General features: G+C 39.9%; 1 protein-coding gene across 3 annotated transcripts; it reads left to right on the top strand.

Annotated features, from left to right (window-relative positions):
- The first annotated feature begins 93 nt into the window (after positions 1-93).
- On the top strand, positions 94-14,531 carry LOC124272198 (protein MOTHER of FT and TFL1 homolog 1-like). 3 transcript variants are annotated; one of them, XM_046707343.1, is made up of 5 exons: positions 94-188; positions 6,995-7,246; positions 8,736-8,837; positions 9,392-9,428; positions 14,271-14,531. In XM_046707343.1, the coding sequence occupies exons 2-5, from the start codon at positions 7,028-7,030 to the stop codon at positions 14,462-14,464; spliced, it is 552 nt and encodes a 183-aa protein (XP_046563299.1). In that variant the 5' UTR covers positions 94-188; positions 6,995-7,027; the 3' UTR covers positions 14,465-14,531. The 3 variants fall into 3 exon arrangements, with proteins under 3 accessions (XP_046563299.1, XP_046563301.1, XP_046563298.1); XM_046707345.1 differs by having other exon boundaries at positions 120-203; XM_046707342.1 differs by lacking the exon at positions 94-188 and adding an exon at positions 5,849-6,035.
- Positions 14,532-19,777: the final 5,246 nt, after the last annotated feature.

Below are 19,777 nucleotides of genomic sequence, written 5' to 3'. Positions count from 1 at the left end.
TGTTTTTCGTTAAATGTTTTCGAGGCAATTTAGCGTTACCGAGGTAAGGGAGTTCACTCTGGATTAACTATTGCTTCTCAAAATCGTGAGTTATCTCCCTTCCTATTACTTCGGCGCCATTTACTTAACAGGAAGGTTTGAACAGGCCGAAAACTTGGTATTGCCACACTGTCCACCACCGCTTCGTGGTCAGTATATTCATTGTATGTGATATAGATTTACATGTAATTGTACAGAGCATGTACACGTGAAACCATGGGACTTGTAACGCATACTGGCGTCTTAGCATTGTTTCACATAACCGAGAGCCGCAATGCAGGATCATGTCTTGACTGTAAGACCGAATCGCGGGTCTTGGCTACCTTTCACATAGTGCGAAAACCCCGTCAGTGTCAGCGTACAAGCATGTGTGCTTGAAAAAATATGACCCATCGTCGAAAAAATAGTTTTGGGACATCACACCGTCACCGTCACACGTTTTCGGATGGCAGTGTTAACTGGCTTTGTTTGTCGCATAGACACTGTTACTCCCAAAAAAGTTTCGATTGGTTCATACTCAACATATGATATCAGCAGTGTCGTCTTAAGTATAATATTCTGTTTGTGAGAAAAGATGGAGGAAAGTGTCCGTCCCATATTATAGTAGGCACATTAAAGATTTCAGTCAGAATATGTGGCGTGACAGAAGTATACAGAGGGATTTTACGAATGCGTCATTGTCTGCCAGAAAACAGTAAGTTTAACGTTCACGTGGACACTTTGAACATGGCTTTGTATACTGAGCATTCCACCATGGGACAAAATCATTATAAGAATTGAAAGTGGGATGCACTACGCATGAAACACTTGTTCTAGGCCAAACTCAACCTATTTGCACGACATATGCATACACATAATCATATTAACGTATACAATAGTCATTAATTTCACACCGCCATATAGCTGGAATGGAAAACTAAACTCACTAAAACTCATTCATTTCACTTGAAATCTGAAAGCTCTAATTTCCCGCGTGTTCGGGCATCTCATTAAGAAGTATTTGAGAAAAATTGGTCTCTACCATAAATTTTAACTATTATATGTGTGACAAATCGGCTGTTTTGTTTTATAATTTGGTGGTATGGTTTTGCTATTTGCAAATGATGCTGTAATGAAGAAATGTGTATTTTAAGAAACAACTTTGAACTTCGTAACTATATAAAATGTGTATGTGTGCAGACTTGGTCTCGTCTGCAAAAACAGTGCCGATGTAACGTAAAACTTCAACTCGACTCGTTTCACTTGAAACTAACCCTTTTGAGTATTTAAGTCAAAGAACTCCCAGAAAGCCTTTATTACAAAATCAGTCATGTCTGATAAATAATACTATTATAGTGATATCAGTGCTTAATATATTTAGTAATTTTACAAAATGATAAGGTTCTATTATTTATAATTATAATATTTATTTAAGTACATTTTCGAATGATGTTTATACAGTATCATCACCGTAATGTAGCCATAAATGAATAAATAATGTTGATTAACGCGCATTTTGTTTAAACCATTTTTATAATATCAGAATGAAATAACAGCACCGTCGAAGACAATTTCAGCTTTCCTTTTACTCTCTGTAGCACGGAAAGGTCGAAAGCTCAATATTATCCTGACCAATAGAGAGAGTTTATTCAGTAAAGGGGTACCGGCCATTATACACATTCATATACTGAAAGCCATTAAAAACGCAATTGGTATTGGTATATGCTGGTATTTGTTGTCCTGGAACTTGGAAAATTTCTATTGAAGATTTTTTTCCCTACAATACAGAGGAGATGTAGGGATAAAGGGCTGTTATTCTGGTCCCCGAGCATTCCTCTCACATGAACTTCAATGCTTAAAACTGAACCTTTGACATTTCTCGTAAACACAACCACAGTCATGAAACACGTTGTGCACGTGCATTACCTGCACCCAGGCCCTTTAAAAGCACAAGGAATTGTGAAACTCAATCACTTAGAGAAAATGCCACGCTTGACACAAGACGAAAGGAATCAGGCTATCGGTATGGTCAGCCAAGGTGCTTCAGATGTGATGATTGCCAGGCACTTTAATGTGCATCCATCCACTGTTGGTCGACTCAGACAACGTTTTCGGGCTACCGGAAGTGTTGCTGAGCGCCCGCGACCTGGTGCACCACCTGTGACGACAGCTAGACAGGACAGCAATAACCGAGTTCACACTTGCGAAATCGGTTCCAAACAGCTGCTGATACGGCAAGGAGGACAATTGAAACAAGACAGCGTCATGTTTGCGCCCAAACGGTGCGCAGACGCCTTGCTGCCTTCAACATCCGGTGTCGTCGCCCGCACCGTGGTCCCACAGACTTGCCAGAGAGCGATGGGGCCAATATTGGCAACAGACGAGCTGTCATTTTTTTCAGATCAATAGAGGTTTAACGTATCCTTTGCAGACAGACGTCAACGGATTTATCGACGTCGATGAGAAAGACTTGCGCCAAACTGTGTCCTTGAACATGATCGTTTTGGAGGGGGAGGTGTCATGATCTCGTGCTATCAATGCTAACTTCCGGTCCCAGATGGTAGTAGTTAACGGCAATCTGAATGCTCAACGTTATGTGGACAATATCCTTCGTCCGGCTGTACTTACAATGATGGATCAACACAGATGTTCACTTAAAACACATCTGCCAGTTACATTTACATACGTTGACATTTGTGTGAGTAAAGAAAGTATAAATGTCAAATTGCGTTTTTAATGGCTTTCAGTATATAAAAAAGTTTAAGATATGACATGAAGCGCCATAAAAGTAACGGAATGGATACCGATGTGTGAATGTGTACAAGAGATGTGATCATAAGATCAGCATGATGCAAAATACTTTGTACGTTTTTTCATAGCTTAGAATACAACGCCCTGGCTAGTATGAGTAGACAAGCATGACTTTGCAAATGAACACCAGGTTACATCGAAGTTCACCTCGCGCAGTGCTTTGATCGCTTTCTGAACCGGATACAGCTAAACAAAACCAAATAAACAGTCTGTGTCGCCTTAAGACAAATACGTCTAATAGTACAAACAAAACACCTTGTATCTTGTGTGAGGTTGTATATAAATTGTTCGATCAAGCAGAACATGTCTAAGAAAAGGCGTGTATATTACCGTGTTATTATTATTGTGTAAATTCACAAAGTATACAAATAAATTATGTGCAATAAACTACGTTTTAGGGATGCCACGATACATCGATGTATCGATACTTTTCCTAAGAGGATACATTTATCGATACATTCCAAACTGTATCGATATTTAGTTTTGAAAGGTTTGGTTTCTATATGTTTATGTATCGTTTACATTTTGCAATTGTATCATGATTTTAATGTTATGAGAGTTCTAAATGATTATTTTTCATGCACAAAGATGGGAAATTAGAACATTTTAATCTCTGAGAATAAAAAAATGTTAATCTTTTCATGAACAATTATACAATATGAAATATTAATGTACAAAATGTAACTAAATTTATGCAATAATGCCTCGAAAATAGGTATCGTGATACGTATCGAGTGATGAAACTTATGTATTATGACATCCCTACTACGTTTATAACGCACGCAGTTATAACGAACTGACGGATACAATGAACGAAATTTTGGCCCCGAGCACTGGTATATTTTATAGTCTGTTTTTTTTTAAAACATACAGATGAATTTCACTTTAAAGAAAAAATTAATGAAATAAAGTGAAATCAAAATTGCGAATCCTCATAATTTTACCTTGCCAATTGAACATTTAAATATCAGAATTTTATTCGCCGTAGGATAAATGTTGTTTAACAAACGATCATAGTTTCAAATCGCTACTATTGGTTTGTATTACAAGGGAGTATGTACATTAAATGAAACAGCGAGAACAAGTAGGGTTGGTTTCAGAAGTTTCAATTCGAATTTCCATCGATCTCACTGTCACTATAACTACTGTCACTGTCCACAGACATGATGGTAGGCCTCACTGTTGCATTGTCCAAACCATCCCGTTTCCAATAGGAATCTTCAACAGCATTTTCCACCTCAACGCTTTTCATCCTGTTTCAATAGACACTTGGTCCAAACATTCCAAAACAATTGTTTTGACGTTAAACAGTTTGAATGTTTTATTCCGTCTCCCAACTTCATTAATAACCACGCCCCAGATCATTTAAATGGGGTTCAGATCACACTGATACGGTGGCAACCTCAGAACGTCATGTCCATGTGATCTTAAGGGTTTGTCCACTTTGTATACTGGTCTTGTTTTGTTGGCTTTTGTGATATTATAGAGAACAGGTTTTGTCGTCTTTGTTGGAAATGTTATATCATTAGCTGTCAACCAGGGCCTAGATTTTCGAAGCTCTCTTAGCGCAAAGATAGTCGTAAGTTAATGTTAATATATGGCACTCACGACTATCTTAGCGTTAAGAGAGCTTTGAAAATCTTGGCCCAGGATACCATGTCTCCCTTCCTTGAGTTTGAGGTGGGTACTTTGCTTGCTGGGTCTTGTACGCTGTGATACGGGGCATTGTCCATAATCACCACAGACTTTGGCGACAGACCTGGAAGCAATTGCCGCTGTATCCATTCAACAAACACTTCACCGTTCATTTCTGTGTGGTAATCACAGTTATCCTTCGCTTTTGCCCTGAACACCAGGTCACAACCTGGAAGAAAGCCTTTTACAGCCTGCGTGTAGTATGATGAGCCTTTCACCTTTACTAATCGGTAGTTTCCGGGAAGCTTTACCATCTGATGACACCCACTGTTGTGCTGTGTGACAAGCGTTTACCCACGTCTCATCTAGGTAGACGATCTCAAAGCCTTCTTCACGTTTTTTACTTATTGTTCGAAGGTAGTTGTTTCTCAATTGCACTATATCTGTTCTTTCACATAAAACATGTCACCACATACTTTCTTGTACCTGTATCCAAAAGAATGAAGTAATTTCCATAGACAATGTTTTGTCACAATTAACAAGTGTTCTGTTTGCATGTATTTCTTTATAAGTCGCAATGAAATAAACTTGTTGTCAACAAAAAACTTCTTGATAGCGTTCCGTACAAGTTCTTTATGAAAGCTGTCCAGTTTATCAACCTTTCTTGGCCTTGAGACGACCCCTTCTTCTTTGTTATCGTCTGTCTTATGCTCTCTCATTTGTCCTAGATATTTCATTTTGGTTTCAGAAATTCCAACCGCTAAAGCTGCCCTCTTTCTGTATTTAGAGATAGAACAGTAAACTCTCTTTCTGTTACTTTCATTCTTACAAAGTTCATACACACGGAAGATGATCGCCTTCACGTCTTCAGTGAACTTCATGATTAGGCCGTATTTACCATAAACCTAGTACAATGGTCAATTTATTGACTTAATGGTGTGAATTTACTTGTTTCAAAGTCCGAAGCTGTAATAATTCTAATCATTAGATATTAGCAATTGTATAACATGTTGTATTTAAAAGAAATCGAAAATATTTTCTTATCATAATTTCCATTGAAAAACTTTAAAAGTGATATAATTATTAGGAAATGTACTGTAGTCTAAGTTACGCTCATCAGGGACCGCACGTGCCTTTGTTTCAATGTTCCAACTACTGCGCTTACCCCCTTGTAATACAAACCAATAACAGCGATTTGAAACTATGATCGTTTGTTCAACAACTTTTATCTTACGGCTAATACAATTCTGGGATTTAAATGTTCAATTGGCAAGGTAAAATTATGAGGATTCGCAATTTTGATGTTTTACTTTATTTCATTTACTTTTATCTGAAGTGAAATTCATCGGTACGTTTTCAACGCAAAAGACTAAAGCTGAAACTGAAATTTGTGCCCTCTCGTTGTACTGTGAAAGTTGCCTCAGATGAAATATACACGTCGTTTATATTTGCAACCCGTTGTGCACAATCATCACGTGTATCACGTGGATTTGCTACGTCAGCAGAACATCCCCAATACCCAGGACCATGGCAGTTTGATCAGTTTAAGGGACCGAATTATTGCAATTGAGGCAAGTTGTCAGTTTGATAAATGTAAAAAATACGTAAATGTTCTGACGTAAATAACAGACGTCTAATGAAAATAATAGTTTATGTTGTTGTTCACGCGTGTATGTTCATTGCCTCAAGTCTACTGACTCATGCGCCGTAGCCGTGGTACATTACCCTCACGGCCATTCTGATTTCGTGAAGTACTCGGTATTGTTAAAGAATGTATCTGAACTGAACTCACCGTTTGAGTCTCATGGGTGCTTAGCAGGTAAAAGTTCCTCCCGTTCCCCCATCCCACATAATATGTATAAGTATTCTAGAACTATAAACAAAGCTTAACACAACAATTACTAGAGAACTCACAAAATGATTAAAAGTCCAAAATTTAAGTTAGGGCTAGGTTTAGGGTTAGGTTTAGGGTTAGGTTTAGAGTTTGGTTTAGAGTTGGGGGAACGGAAGGAACTCTTTCCGCTTAGCATATTATGATATATTTTCGTTTGGTTTGTTTGTTGTTTAACGCCGCACTCAGTAATATTTCACCTGTATTCTGTAAATAATCGAGTCTGAACCAGACAATCCAGTGCTTGACATCATGTGCATAGTTGCTCATAATTGGGATACGGTGACATGAATCAACCAAGTCTGCCAGTCTGACCTTCTGACGGGGGCGGTGGGATAGCCTACTGGTTAAAGCGTGCGTTCGTCACGCCGACGGCCCGGGTTCGATTCTCCTCATGGGTACAATGTATGAAGCCAATTTTTGGTGTCACCCGGCCGTGATATTGCTTGAATATTGCTAAAAGCGGCGTAAAACCATACTCACTCACTCCGACGACCCCTAACTATGTGACCCGAGTGTGACCCGAGTCACATACAAATTGGTGAATAAGAAAGTTTCCTTTCATGATTACATTATAAACTATATATATAAATGCGCTGTTAGGGTCATTTACCACTGATAAGAAATCTTCGTCAACAGATAAAGCCCACGTGAACATTGACCAGGACTAAGATGTTTTCGACAGGACTTATTGTCGTCTGCTTGCTGCAGCTGACTGGCAGGTCGGACGCTCTCATCGCGGGCTGTAACGTTGACAACACCCTCTGCACGAACCCATCACCCCCCAAGTTGGATATTTACTACTCCGGACACCAGATCACGTGTAACACTCTTCTGCATATCGGAGACGTTACCCAGGCGCCACGTATCGAGTTCAAACAAGGGAGGGAAGTGAGTATTGAAACATTGAACTGCCGTGTAAAATGTGGCATGTACATTTGACAGATTTTCTTTTCATTCTCACCACGGAGATCCGGGAAAGAATTGATCTTCAGTAACCAATGATTGTCGACTAGCGGGATCGGGGGGTCATGCTCGCTGACTTGCTTGACACATGTCATCGTATCCCAATTGCGTAGACTGATGCTCATACTGTTGATCACTGGCTTGTCTGGTCCAGGCTCGAGTATTTACAGACCATCGCCAAGCAACTGGAATATTGCTGAGTGCGGCGTTAAACAACATTATAAAATAAAATATCATTCTCTCCTGGAATCCCCAGTCCTACCACACTGCGGTTGGGTCAGGACATTATCCTAACCAAATCACATGCATGTCTTGGTCAGAGTTGTGGGAGGTGTGGCACCATATGAGGGACGTTGGACACGAGATGAGGGAATGCGGGGCGCTATGGTAGGAGGTGCATTATGTGATGTAACAGAATGGTCTTAACATCCAGGTTTATTCTCCAATACTCGACACGATTGGCAAATGTCGCAAAAAAATCACTAGCCAGTGGTTGATAGTGCGAGTACTTATTTTTTATTACCCTTAGCCACGCAGATCCGAGAGTTTCAAGCAAACATAGTGGTCAAGTATTACCTTGCCACAACAGACAAAACGACATTGGTGTTACAAGGTCACTCGAACGACAGCTTCTTAGTATCTTGGGGCGGTGGGGTGGGGTAATGATTAAAGCGTTGGCTCGTCACGCCGAAGACCCGGGTTCGAATCCCCACATGGGTACAATGTGTGAAGCCCATTTCTGGTGTCCCCCGCCGTGATGTTGCTGGAATATTGCTAAAAGCGGCGTAAAACCAAACTCAGTCAGTCAGTCTTAGTGTCTTAATATTGTCATGCTGAAAACACGGCTATTGGCCCCAGGTTTCGTTAGATCAAAATAACATGGCGTCATATTTTGTATCAGAGATGGAAATGAACACTGACCCCAGATAAGTTTTTACACAGGGTCAGCATAAAGCAAGATGTTGGTCAAATCGTTTATTTTGCATAGACTCACTACATTCTCTTGACCATCGGTAGAGTAAACCTTGCCTGGGTTAACCGTTAAACATTGTAACTAAACTCAGCGACCCATCTCATAGAAGTAAAGAGAATGGAGTCGTGTTTGATGGACCTGGGCGCCGTTTAACAAAGCTATCGTAGCACTACGACTGTCGTACCTCCTATACTGTCTGACTGAGTTTAGTTTTACGCCGCTTTTAGCAATATTCCAGCAATATCACGGCGGGGGACACCAGAAATGGGCTTCAAACATTGTGTCCATGTGGGGAATCGAACCCGGGTCTTCGGCGTGACGAGCCAACGCTTGAACCACTAGGCTACCCCACCGCCCCTCGTACTTCCTATACTGTAACATAGACTTACGACAGTCCTTGCGCTACGATAACTTGTGAAACGGGGCCCTGTTTGTTGTCAGGGAGAAAGTTACGTCCTTGTGTTCGCTGATCCAGACGCTCCATACCCGTGCGCAAACTCCGACGGTAGCAACTACCTCCATTATGCTGCTGTTGTGACACAGGTAAGCGAAACATCTCGTTGCAGTAAGGCAATAATGTTTTACGAAATACATGTACACTAATCCGTTCTTTCTCTATTGAAATCAAATACAAACACCTTTGTATTGACTTTTATTGTGTCGAAGGTTCGGTTGTCTCGAATTAAAAGCTTGGTCCATGCATATTCCTTATGTAGTAATCATTTTGCCGTTATCGAACATAAAGTACCTCAAAGACTTTACGTATGTCCCTCGGACTTCGACGATTAACGTTGCTTGGCTGTAGGTGGTTTGTAAACAGGTCTCTACGACAGCTGAATGTGATATTATATATTTTTTGTGTTTCATGGTGTAGGTTAAGTACAATGTCTAAGATTATGTTTGTTTGTACCTCTGATTGACCCATTTATCTGTCGTATTTGGCCGTTTGTGTTTCTGTTCTGTTATCGCTAGGCATATCTTGCTGCAACTTCAGTGTGTCTTTGTGCACCTCTGTAATGTTACACCTGATCCTGAATTCAGTCTAGCAGTAATAATAACCAGCAGTTGATATATATCCACACTTGTTTGTTCCGCAGAAGAATGGCGAATTGCAGCCATCGCAAGTACTAGTTCGTAAGTATTATTAAAATATATATATCGCAATAATAAGCTGCAGTTTTGGGGAGTCTACACATTCTTGGAAAAGTTCCTGATGGGTTTCACTAGGCAGCGCCTCCCTCCTCTATCACGGTCTGGTCTGCGTTTTGATGGGGCAAGGTCTGTTGATAATGAGCAGGGCTGCCAGTATCGCCTGATCCCTCAATGCTGCATTTCTTGATTCCAATCTGTCGTTATGAGAAATAATACCAATAATAACCGCAATGCCATGCATTAAACATGCACAAAGACTACGATATTGCACATCAATGGGTCAGAGTATCAGCTTTCCGCAGAATATAACCCACACTTGCCTTACAAGGCACATTACGATTTCGTCATGAATGGAGGCATATTTCGAACAGTCACTTGCATGTTTATAATTAACATTTAAACTGATAGTCCTGTTTTACATAACGCGAAGACAGATTGGCTAGGTTGAACAAGGAAATTTACTAACATGTCAGGAGAATGTCAATTACATGAAAACAAGGACTTCTCAACCATTTGTCAATTGAGTATCGACATCCACATTTTTTGTGTGAACTAGAAGAGACTCACCTGAAAGACCTTTGCACCTATTCATTGGTATATATATCCAATTCTGACAGTATCTGTTCGAAACACGAACGTCCACCTTCAAGGACTGGCTGAAACAGATGGAACCCTCACCTAGAGGTGAGGTGAAATTGGATTTAACGTCGTGCTTGGGAATATTTCGCTCATATGACGACGTGCATGCGTGTGTATGTGTATGTGAGGCTGCTTGTACCAGCCTAGACTGAAGCTGGTTTTATAGTGCTAGCCCACTGAGATACCATGCCGCAGGGAAGCATGAATACCCAACTCAGACACATTATACTGACTCCGAGCCGACCAGTCCTTGTTGTACCCATTAATGCCGAGCGCCAGGCAGGGACTAACAAGTACCATATTTTAACGTCTTTTTGTATGAGGCGGTCGGGGATCGAAACCCGCGACCTTCCGCTCTCCGGGCGGACGCTCTAACCACTACACCATGGAGGCGGTCCCCTCACCTAGAGGATTAGTCTGTCAGAACAGAGGAGACACTTATTGCTGTTTTAAGTTATAATATACTAAGCAGCAAAAGAAACGTCACTTTGAAAGTTTCCTTCGCAGAAACGGATAACTGTAAACTCATTTAATGTTTTGATTGTATATTTATGGCAACATCTAATTTACCTGAGCAAAGACATTCCTTCCCAGACTCAGAATGGAACCCAGGAAATGGTCTCAAAAACGCAACCTGATCTCGGAGATGGTACGGTGTTCTCCATGTGTTTCATGCAACTCATGCTGCACGTGCTATTCACAAGGACCAGCCCTATAAAATGCACCCCAAGACCGGGTTGAAACATTCACATTACAACGTCAGCAGGATGCCGCGACTCACGACAGCTCAGAGGAACCAGGCGCTAGGAAGACTTGAAGCTGGCCACACTGCACAAGCCATTGCCAATCACTTCCAGGTCAACGTTCGGACCATCTACAGGCTGCAGCAACGTTTCCGGGCCACCAACACCACAAATGATCGTCCCCGTACTGGCAGACCAAGGGTGACCACAAGACGACAAGACCGCAAGACAGCCATGTTGTGCGACAGCATGTACAGAATCCCTTCATGCAGGCAACCGAAACAGCAAGCCAGACAGTGGGAACACACCGAAGACCAACCAGTACTGATACAGTACGCCGACGTCTTAACAGCGGGAACCTCCATTGAACCTCCTTACCGTGGACCTATCCTCACCCCTCGTCATCGGCGTAAACGTCTTCAGTTTGCCCTACAACACCCAAACTGGCGATACAGGCAATGGAGAACTGGTCTGTTCACAAATGAGAGTCGGTACTGCGTATCAATCAACTGCAGATGGCAGAACAAGAATATGGCGACGACGTGGCCAGCGTTACTCAGACCAATGTGTTATGGAAAGACTCATGGGGAGGTGCAAGCATCATGGTATGGGATGGAATAGGCCTGAACCAGAGAGTGGGTCCTGTGGTGTTCCAGAACCTTGGTCCAGGGGAGAGGAGCCGGTATCACAGCGGTGCGCTGCATCGACCAAGCTCTCAGACCCTACGTCATACCACATTTCGCTACACAGGACTTCCTACAGCAGAACGGTGTCAACATTATGAAGTGGCCAGCCCTTAGTCATGATTTAAACCCAATTGAACATCTTTGGGATGAAATTCAGAGGAGACTGAATAATATCATACCAAGGCCGAACACAGCCGATTTATTGCGCCAGGCCTTTTCTCAGAGTGTGGTTCCATGTGCCAAGGGCCTTTATCAATCGATTGGTGCACTCCATGCATAGACGCTGTGCTGCAGTTATTGCCGCTCGTGGTGGTCACACTAGATACTGAAGTCAAGGGTCTGAATGGACTACAAACGTTCACGTAACGTCATGGAATTGTGCTGAGTTATTCATTGATGCGTCAGGATATTGTACACAAAATATGTTTTTGATCCGCTTATTATGTTCATTTCTGTAATGGTTTGATTACGGTACCTATCTAATTTTGAATTCGTACTGACGTTGTTTTTTTTGCTCATTAGTATATTTTCTAAAGGGATGGAAAGTCACAGACAACCCATAGGTAGAACATGAGATATGGTCTCCACAAATGTGAATACATACCATAGTATGCATGATAAAAAGAAGAAGAAACGATGCAACAATATTGCGATTTAGATATATATCAAAAGAAGGTGTATGCGATCTTCCAGGGTCTATATTTTCGAAGCTCTCTTATCGCTAAGATAGTCGTAAGTTAACGTTAATGTATGGCACTTATGACTATCTTAGCGCTAAGAGAGCTTCGAAACTCTAGACCCAGGACATTTCTGCAAGCAGCGATCTCACACTTTTGTGACAAAATATGCAACCAACTTTTTAACATATATGCTTTACATATTACTTTCATCATGAGAAACAGATTTGTTTGTTATGTTGCTTATACTTCTTATTGATTCTTTTCTACAAGTACAATGTCGGGTGTTTTTAAAGTAGAGTAGTTGTAATCGCGTGAAACATTGAACCGAACCGATAGCTTAAAATGACAATGTCCATACGTTAAGCTTCACTATCAGCACTTTCTGTTGACACGAGGTCTGCCCATTGTACAAACTTGGGTTTGCGACTGTTTGCATGACCATCCATTCATCTGACCAGAACGTAATTTTGTCACCATTCCCTTTCTCTTATCTGGAGGGGAATGACAAATCGACAAAACATGTCGGACGCATGTGTAGTCCACTATCTGCTTTTTAAACTGGTGTCTAAGAGCAGATAGTCTTGTTCTATGTCTGATGGAGTCTCTGTCCAGTATGGTATGAACGGCAGATGCGATTCTCGAAAACATCTATTATGATTATGAATATTTTTCATAAGGATAGTCTTTTATGGCTAGTGTGGTATGAAACATAGATGCTCTCCTCGAATTGTTTTGTTATTATGATAATATTGCACAAGGATAGTTGTAAAGAGAGACAGAACAAGTCGTTTTAAGACTCTCGGACACTGCTTAGCGAGTCAGCTTCACTGGGTGCCGTTATACAAAGCAGCCATAGTGCTTAGTCTGTGTTAGAGAATGGGAGTTACGATTGGGGCATTATTATTTTTGTGTTTCACTTAGCCACCAAATTCCTTATGTATCCTAGTAAGCACTTCCTTATATGGATGCATATAATTCCTTGTTCTATCCAAACTATGGATCGAACGACACATTGCTTAGTTGCGTATTACACAAGGAACCCAACACGACAACATTATCTATACAGTCCGTCGATTTACTTCAGACGATCATCGGATCTATTTATAATGGCTGTCTTTGTGACGCTATGCATGTCTATTAGGTTACCACTAGCCTCATGAATATTCCTAGGACACCTGTTTTAAAATGCTGAAATGTACTATTTTAAACAATTCTCCTCCCACTAAGACCAACAACCCTCGCATCCTCAATTCTCAGTATTCAAGAAAGATACTTGTGTATCAGCAATGCCGTCTTAAGTGTTAAAAAAACATGCGAAAATATTATGTTTATGAGAAAGATAGAGGAAAGTGTCCGTCACATATATTGTACATAATACACATTTCAAGCATGACAGAAGTATAACAGAGAGATTTTATGAATACTTTATGAACATGAAGTTTAACTTTGATGTAGACGCTTTGTATACTGAACATTTCAACATGGGACATAATCATTATGAGCATTGAAAACGGGATGCATTACAAATGAAACACTTGCTCATACTTGTCCAAACTCAACCTATCCACGACATATGCATACACATAATGCATACAACAGTCATTCATTTCACTGGAAAAAATATGTGTGACATACTGTCGACTAAAAGACAAGTACGTCTAATATTAGGGTAAACTGTTCGATCAAACAGAGCATGTCCAGAGTTAATAGTTCCGTTGTATAATTGTGTAAATCCTCAAAGTATACAAATAAACCATGTACATTAAATTACGTTTATACGCACGCAGTTTCAACGAACTGACGGGTACAATGAAGGACATTTTGGCCCCGAGCACTGGCATATTTTAGTCGAAATTCATATAGCGAACTACAGTTATTACGAACTGTGCCTCATGGATATCCCAAGGGCACCTGTTTTAAGATGCTGATGTGTACTATTTTATACAATTCTCCTCCCGCTAAGACCAACAACCTTTGCATCCTCAAGTTCCCGTATTCACACAGGCACTAACTGATGTCACAAAGTCCTCTTGAAATGCTTGTTATTAAGATACAACATCTGTGTTGCACATCTAGGTTACCGTGGCCCGCACCCACCAAGAGGCACACACCGGTACCAATTCTATGTCTTTCCCTGGACATCCAGTCAGAGGCCAGTGCTCCACAACTCGGACCAGTCGAGAGGCCACTTCAGGCTCAACCAGTTCAAGGCGGAAAACAGTTTGAATGAACCGGTTGCGGTGTTTCAGTTGAAAGTCCCGCACACATAATCTTCAGCTGAGATAATATCACGTTGTATTGCTCTTGGAAACTACAAATTAAAAGATCTCTTAAGTACATATATATTAAGATTGCTTGTGTTCGCGAGATTAGCATAGTAGACAAATGTGCAATTCGTTTCATGGTAATCCCCTCCAATATTCCATCAATATAGTTGCGGCCAGTAAATGACCAGACAACCCAGTGAATGACATGATAATGGCATAGACCCCCACTGGGTCAGGAAATCGACACACTAGGCCCTGGATTAGTATCCACACCCCCTACTATATGATATCACAGAAATACGGTGACATGATCGAAAACCGGACAATTACGCACACGTCAATGAATATATCGTATTTTAAAGGTCTCACCAGTATCAAAAGCTTTTGTGCATATCTCTGATGTGTGTAGGTGGCATATACATGCGCTTTCCGTGGGGATGCATTTGATGGTGTTTATTAAATCCCCAAAGACCGAGTTGCTGTGCCGGAAGTATACAAAAATAGGTCGTCAGCGCTTGACTTCACTACCTTCCGGCGATATCATTGGCTAACACATTACACTGAATGAATGGATTATTATGTGTTTCTTTAAAAAATATTTCTATTCGTTTTTAAATTTATTCTTACCATGATAAAACATCAGACCGTGACATCTTGGATGAAAGACGTTTGAGTTTCCCTCTCAATTTCGCACGTGCATTTGTTGTCATTATATTAACCAATTTGATTGCGCAGACCACCTAGTTTTGTATACTTCCGGCAGAGCAACTCGGTCTTTGGCGATTTGATAAAAACCAACAAATGCATCCCCACGGAAAGCGCATGTATATGCCCCCTACACACATCAGAGAAATGGACAAAATCTTTTGATACTTTTGAGACCTTTAAAATACGATATATTCATTGACGTTTGCGTAAATGTCCAGTTTTCGATCATGTCGCCGTATTTCTGTGATGAACCTATACATATGTTATAGTAGGGGGTGTGGATACTAAAGCGGGGCCTAGTTTATCGATTTTCTTACCCGCAGTGGGGGCCTATGGATAATCGGTCAATTCAATTCAGAATCAATGACATGCATCGAACAAGTCAGTCAAGTCAACCAAGTCAGCCTGACCACCCGATCCAGGATGTCGCCTCTTACGACAAGATTGGACTTGCTGAAGACTCCGGGGTCTTAACGGGATTCAGTTTAATCAAATGGACGAACGATAAAGATCTACTATATACCTTCCTAATTGATAAGCAAGAATTAGGATGTTTGCAGTTATACAAGCTGTGTGCAGTTATTGTTAAACAATTTCACAATTCTTTTAACAGGACAAACTATAATTACATTTGGGCGGTGGGGTAGCCTAGTGATTAAAGCGTCCGATCGTCACACCGAAGACCCGGGTTCGATTCCCCACATGGATACAATGTGTGAAGCTCGCCGCGATATTGCTGGAATATTGCTAAAAGCGGCGTAAAACCTCACTCACTCAATATAATGACATTTTCAGATTAGAGGAAAAACAATTCTTTATGGGCACAATTAATCTCAGCAAATGTTACACAAATTGACATCAGTTGACAGTTGTAACATTGGTTATCGACATGTTAAGCTGTAGGATTCAACTAGACGTAAAGATTATTTATAATGTTTCAGTATGTTTGGTAAAGCTACACCTTAATTGCAAAAAAGTATTGATTCACCTAAGGGCATCATTTTATTTTATGTGTTTCATGTAGCCACCAAATTCTGAACATAGGTCGGACGGTCGGCGAAAACTAAAAAAAAAACTAAAACAAACTTAAAAAAGAAAAAAAATGCCGAATAGTGCTCTTTATTCTCATTTATTGTACTCGTTATTACATGAGTTACACTAAGGTGGCCACATGCATGCACCATGTATAGAGGTGGCCAGGCATATTCTTCTTTACAAATGCAACTGATTATTTCTTTGTTTCATGGCAAGAAATACATACTTTGCTAGACTATTAATAACATCTAGGTTTTGGGATGATAATAGCTGATAAAATGTGGGATATGTTGGATTTACAATATAATATTCAGGTAACAATTTTATCAAATCCGACAAAAAATGGACATATTAAGCCGAAATGGTACTCTGTTTCAATACAGGAAACAATATAGATGGCAAAATCGTTAAGTTGATCTTTAGCCATGTGATTTTTTCTATCTTCTTCTATCATTAACCTGTGATTTGAACACCTAAATTTAGTAAGGGCTATTTCAAATGAAGTAACATTCACAACTTACGAATATTCTTCCCAACATATTCCTTCTTTAGAGATTGAAATACAATACGTTTGGGAAACGAATATATTAATTCAAACCATGTCTGTTGATCTATTGATGTATACCTTTTTTAAAATCAAGTAAGAACTTATTTATACAACTTACATCCTTGATGACCACCTCCGTGGTGTGGTGTAGTGGTTAGAGCATCCGCCCGGAGAGCGGAAGGTCGCGGGTTCGATCCCCGACCGCGTCATACCAAAAGACGTTAAAATATGGTACTTGTTGGTTCCTGCCTGGCGCTCGGCATTAATGGGTACAACAAGGACTGGTCGGCTCGGAGTCAGTATAATGTGTCTGAGTGGGGTATTCATGCTTCTCTGCGGCATGGTATCTCAGAGGGCTAGCACTATAAAACCAGCTTCAGTCTGGTCTAGTACAAGCAGCCGCACATACACACGCATGCACGTCGTCATATGAGCGAAATATTCTCAAGCACGACGTTAAGCCCAATTTCACCTCACCTCACCTACATCCATGATTGTAAGTTATAATAACCGTGTCCAATATTTTACAATTGTTATATATTGTTTAGTTTTGATAGATAAACATCCATAAAGTTCGGTTCATTTCTACCAAGAAAAAGAATTTGCTTTAAGAAATTATTGTGTACTCTGTCCGCATCCAATCAGGGATGAAATCCCCATCTTTCTGAGCCGCAAGCTACAGTTGGGAATACTTTGTGGTCAAAGATGTTGAGAAGAACAGATAATGTTAAATTCTGAAATGTGATTTCTGTAAACGTAAAATATTTAACACTTTCTGGATATGACAAAGTTTTTTTGTGTTATCTGCCATGACCCACTGCATGAGAAATGAACACTCAAATATTTGTACGAAGACACAATTTCTAGTTGGGTATAATTAAAATAACGTTTTTCGAATTTCTTTAATCCACCACCTTTCCTGAAAACCATACATTTAGTTTTACTAATATTGACGGTTAAAGACCACTTTTTAGAATATATTGATAGATTATTGAATCTATTTTTGTAAACCTGGGACAGTGCTATCAAACAGTAACATATCATCGGCCAAGAGTAACATGACAAGTCGACAGACACCAAGGTCAATGCATCTATCTCCATCAACACCAAGAACTTCAGTAATATCATTAACATACAATGAAAATAGCAGTGGTGATATTTGGCAACCCTGTTATATTCCGCTCACACAGTCAAACAGTTGTGTGTAGCCATCTTGCAATGATATACATGACTGAACATTTGTGTACATATTTCTAATCAATCTAAAAAAATTACCTTCGACATTGCCAGTTCAATGTTTATACGTCAAACTATTGATGGAATCCAATGTAGCTAAGATACATAGCGTTCACTGACATGAACGCTATGCAGCACCTCCATAGGCCGCAATGGTGGAAATCCTTTGTCGCACTTTCGCCCACTCGTTACGACTTTTGCGCTCGAAAAACTTATATGAATTACTTCTTTGTACTTATACCTACACGTGCGCCCTATTTTCGTTATCAAAATATCCAAAAAGATAGATTTACAAGCCATCAAACATCTCAGTCGATCGCTCACATATGAGCGGGGCTATTTGAATCAGGTGACCTGTGACGCGAAGGGGATATCCCTCCCAAAAATAGTAACACACGTGTTCCATACCTCGTTGCTTGTTTACAACATATTTTCATACATTTAGGCAATCAAAACGATTGTATGGAGATTTTCGTTTCCAATCTAGACTGACTGACCACCCCTGCTTTTTCAACAGCTGTTTTCAAAGGAATTGCTGATGAGTTTTCAGTGCTTCATATAATATAAGATTATTGCTGTCACCTTCACAGTTCCATGGGTGTCTCTGTACTACTCCTGAATATTTGCCTACAAAACACAGTTTACTAATTGAATATAGGACTTAAATATTTAATGAGTTCACGAATCAATTCTCTATAAATTTCATGTATACCCAAAAACCTTAAATATTTCTCATTTCACAACTCTCCTACCTTGAATAATATTTTAAATATTTCCATGTTGTATTAGGTCTCAAGCATCAGCTACAAACCTTGACAAAATCATCTTTTCATTTCCATATTAGCAACCAAGTGGCCAAAAAGTGTTATTTGTCATCATGAATTATAACCAAATACTTAAATAAGGGATACATCAATAAATCAATTGTTGAATGAGGGCTTCATTCAAATTACAGCACACTACCAAATATCGTACTTAAACTCTTGTGCATACACCATTGGACAGAAGGCTTTGATTTATTAGGTCAACTGAAGAAAATTCATTTGCAAACATTACAGTACCTCTTATCTTTTGACAGCAAAAATAGCAGGCTTTCCAAATTATCAATGAAGTGTTAGTTTAGAAAGTCTGCTTTTCAAGGTGCAATAATTAGATGGATATGAAATTGTGCATGAAGTTGAATCCTTTGAAGGTATAAGTTTAAACTCATGTTAAATTAAAGTGATAATGAATAATTAACATTTATATGCACTTTATCTACTGGTATTCAAGGTTGAAAGTTGAGAGAAGAAACCATGGATGACACTGTGTGTGCCCATTGCAAGGGCAAGTTCATGAGAAAAACAAAGGGATAGAAGAGATATAGTTACAGCTTAGTGTCTATTTTTATGTGAAACTCACTGCTATAACTTATCAAAACAAGAGTCATCAGAAGATGACATATCCCCCCGGCCCGCACATCTTTGAAAGAACAAATCATCTGACAGTTACTAAAAGTCCAGCTTGATTTTAGACTAAGTGCAAATCGTTTCCATGGAAATCATGACAAAGTAAATGACAAAAATCTGCAAATAGCAAAAGGCACCACTTCAATATCTGATTCACATATCTGCCAAGTTTTGCTGAAAGATATTAAGAAGTTTTCGCCTTGTGCTCCAGAAACAAAACCTACCCCTCCCTTTTGAGACTAAGTCCGAATTGTTTCCATGGAAACTGAGAAAATAATAAATCACAAAGATCTGCAAATGCATTACATGCCGGTGGGATAACAAGAGTCATCAAAAGATGAC

Source organism: Haliotis rubra, unplaced genomic scaffold, assembly GCF_003918875.1.
Source record: "Haliotis rubra isolate DU_JTF1 unplaced genomic scaffold, ASM391887v1 Scf167, whole genome shotgun sequence".
Lineage (NCBI taxonomy): Eukaryota > Metazoa > Mollusca > Gastropoda > Lepetellida > Haliotidae > Haliotis > Haliotis rubra.
Note: the sequence above shows the minus strand (reverse complement) of the source record. Positions and strands in the feature narration are given on the sequence as shown.

Excerpts from the sequence above, each read along its gene's own strand:
- LOC124272198 (XM_046707343.1), top strand. The coding sequence starts at position 7,028 with ATGTTTTCGACAGGACTTATTGTCGTCTGCTTGCTGCAGCTGACTGGC. Across the intron at positions 7,247-8,735 it reads AGTTCAAACAAGGGAGGGAA|GGAGAAAGTTACGTCCTTGT; the intron begins GTGAGTATTGAA and ends GTTTGTTGTCAG. Across the intron at positions 9,429-14,270 it reads GCCATCGCAAGTACTAGTTC|GTTACCGTGGCCCGCACCCA; the intron begins GTAAGTATTATT and ends TTGCACATCTAG.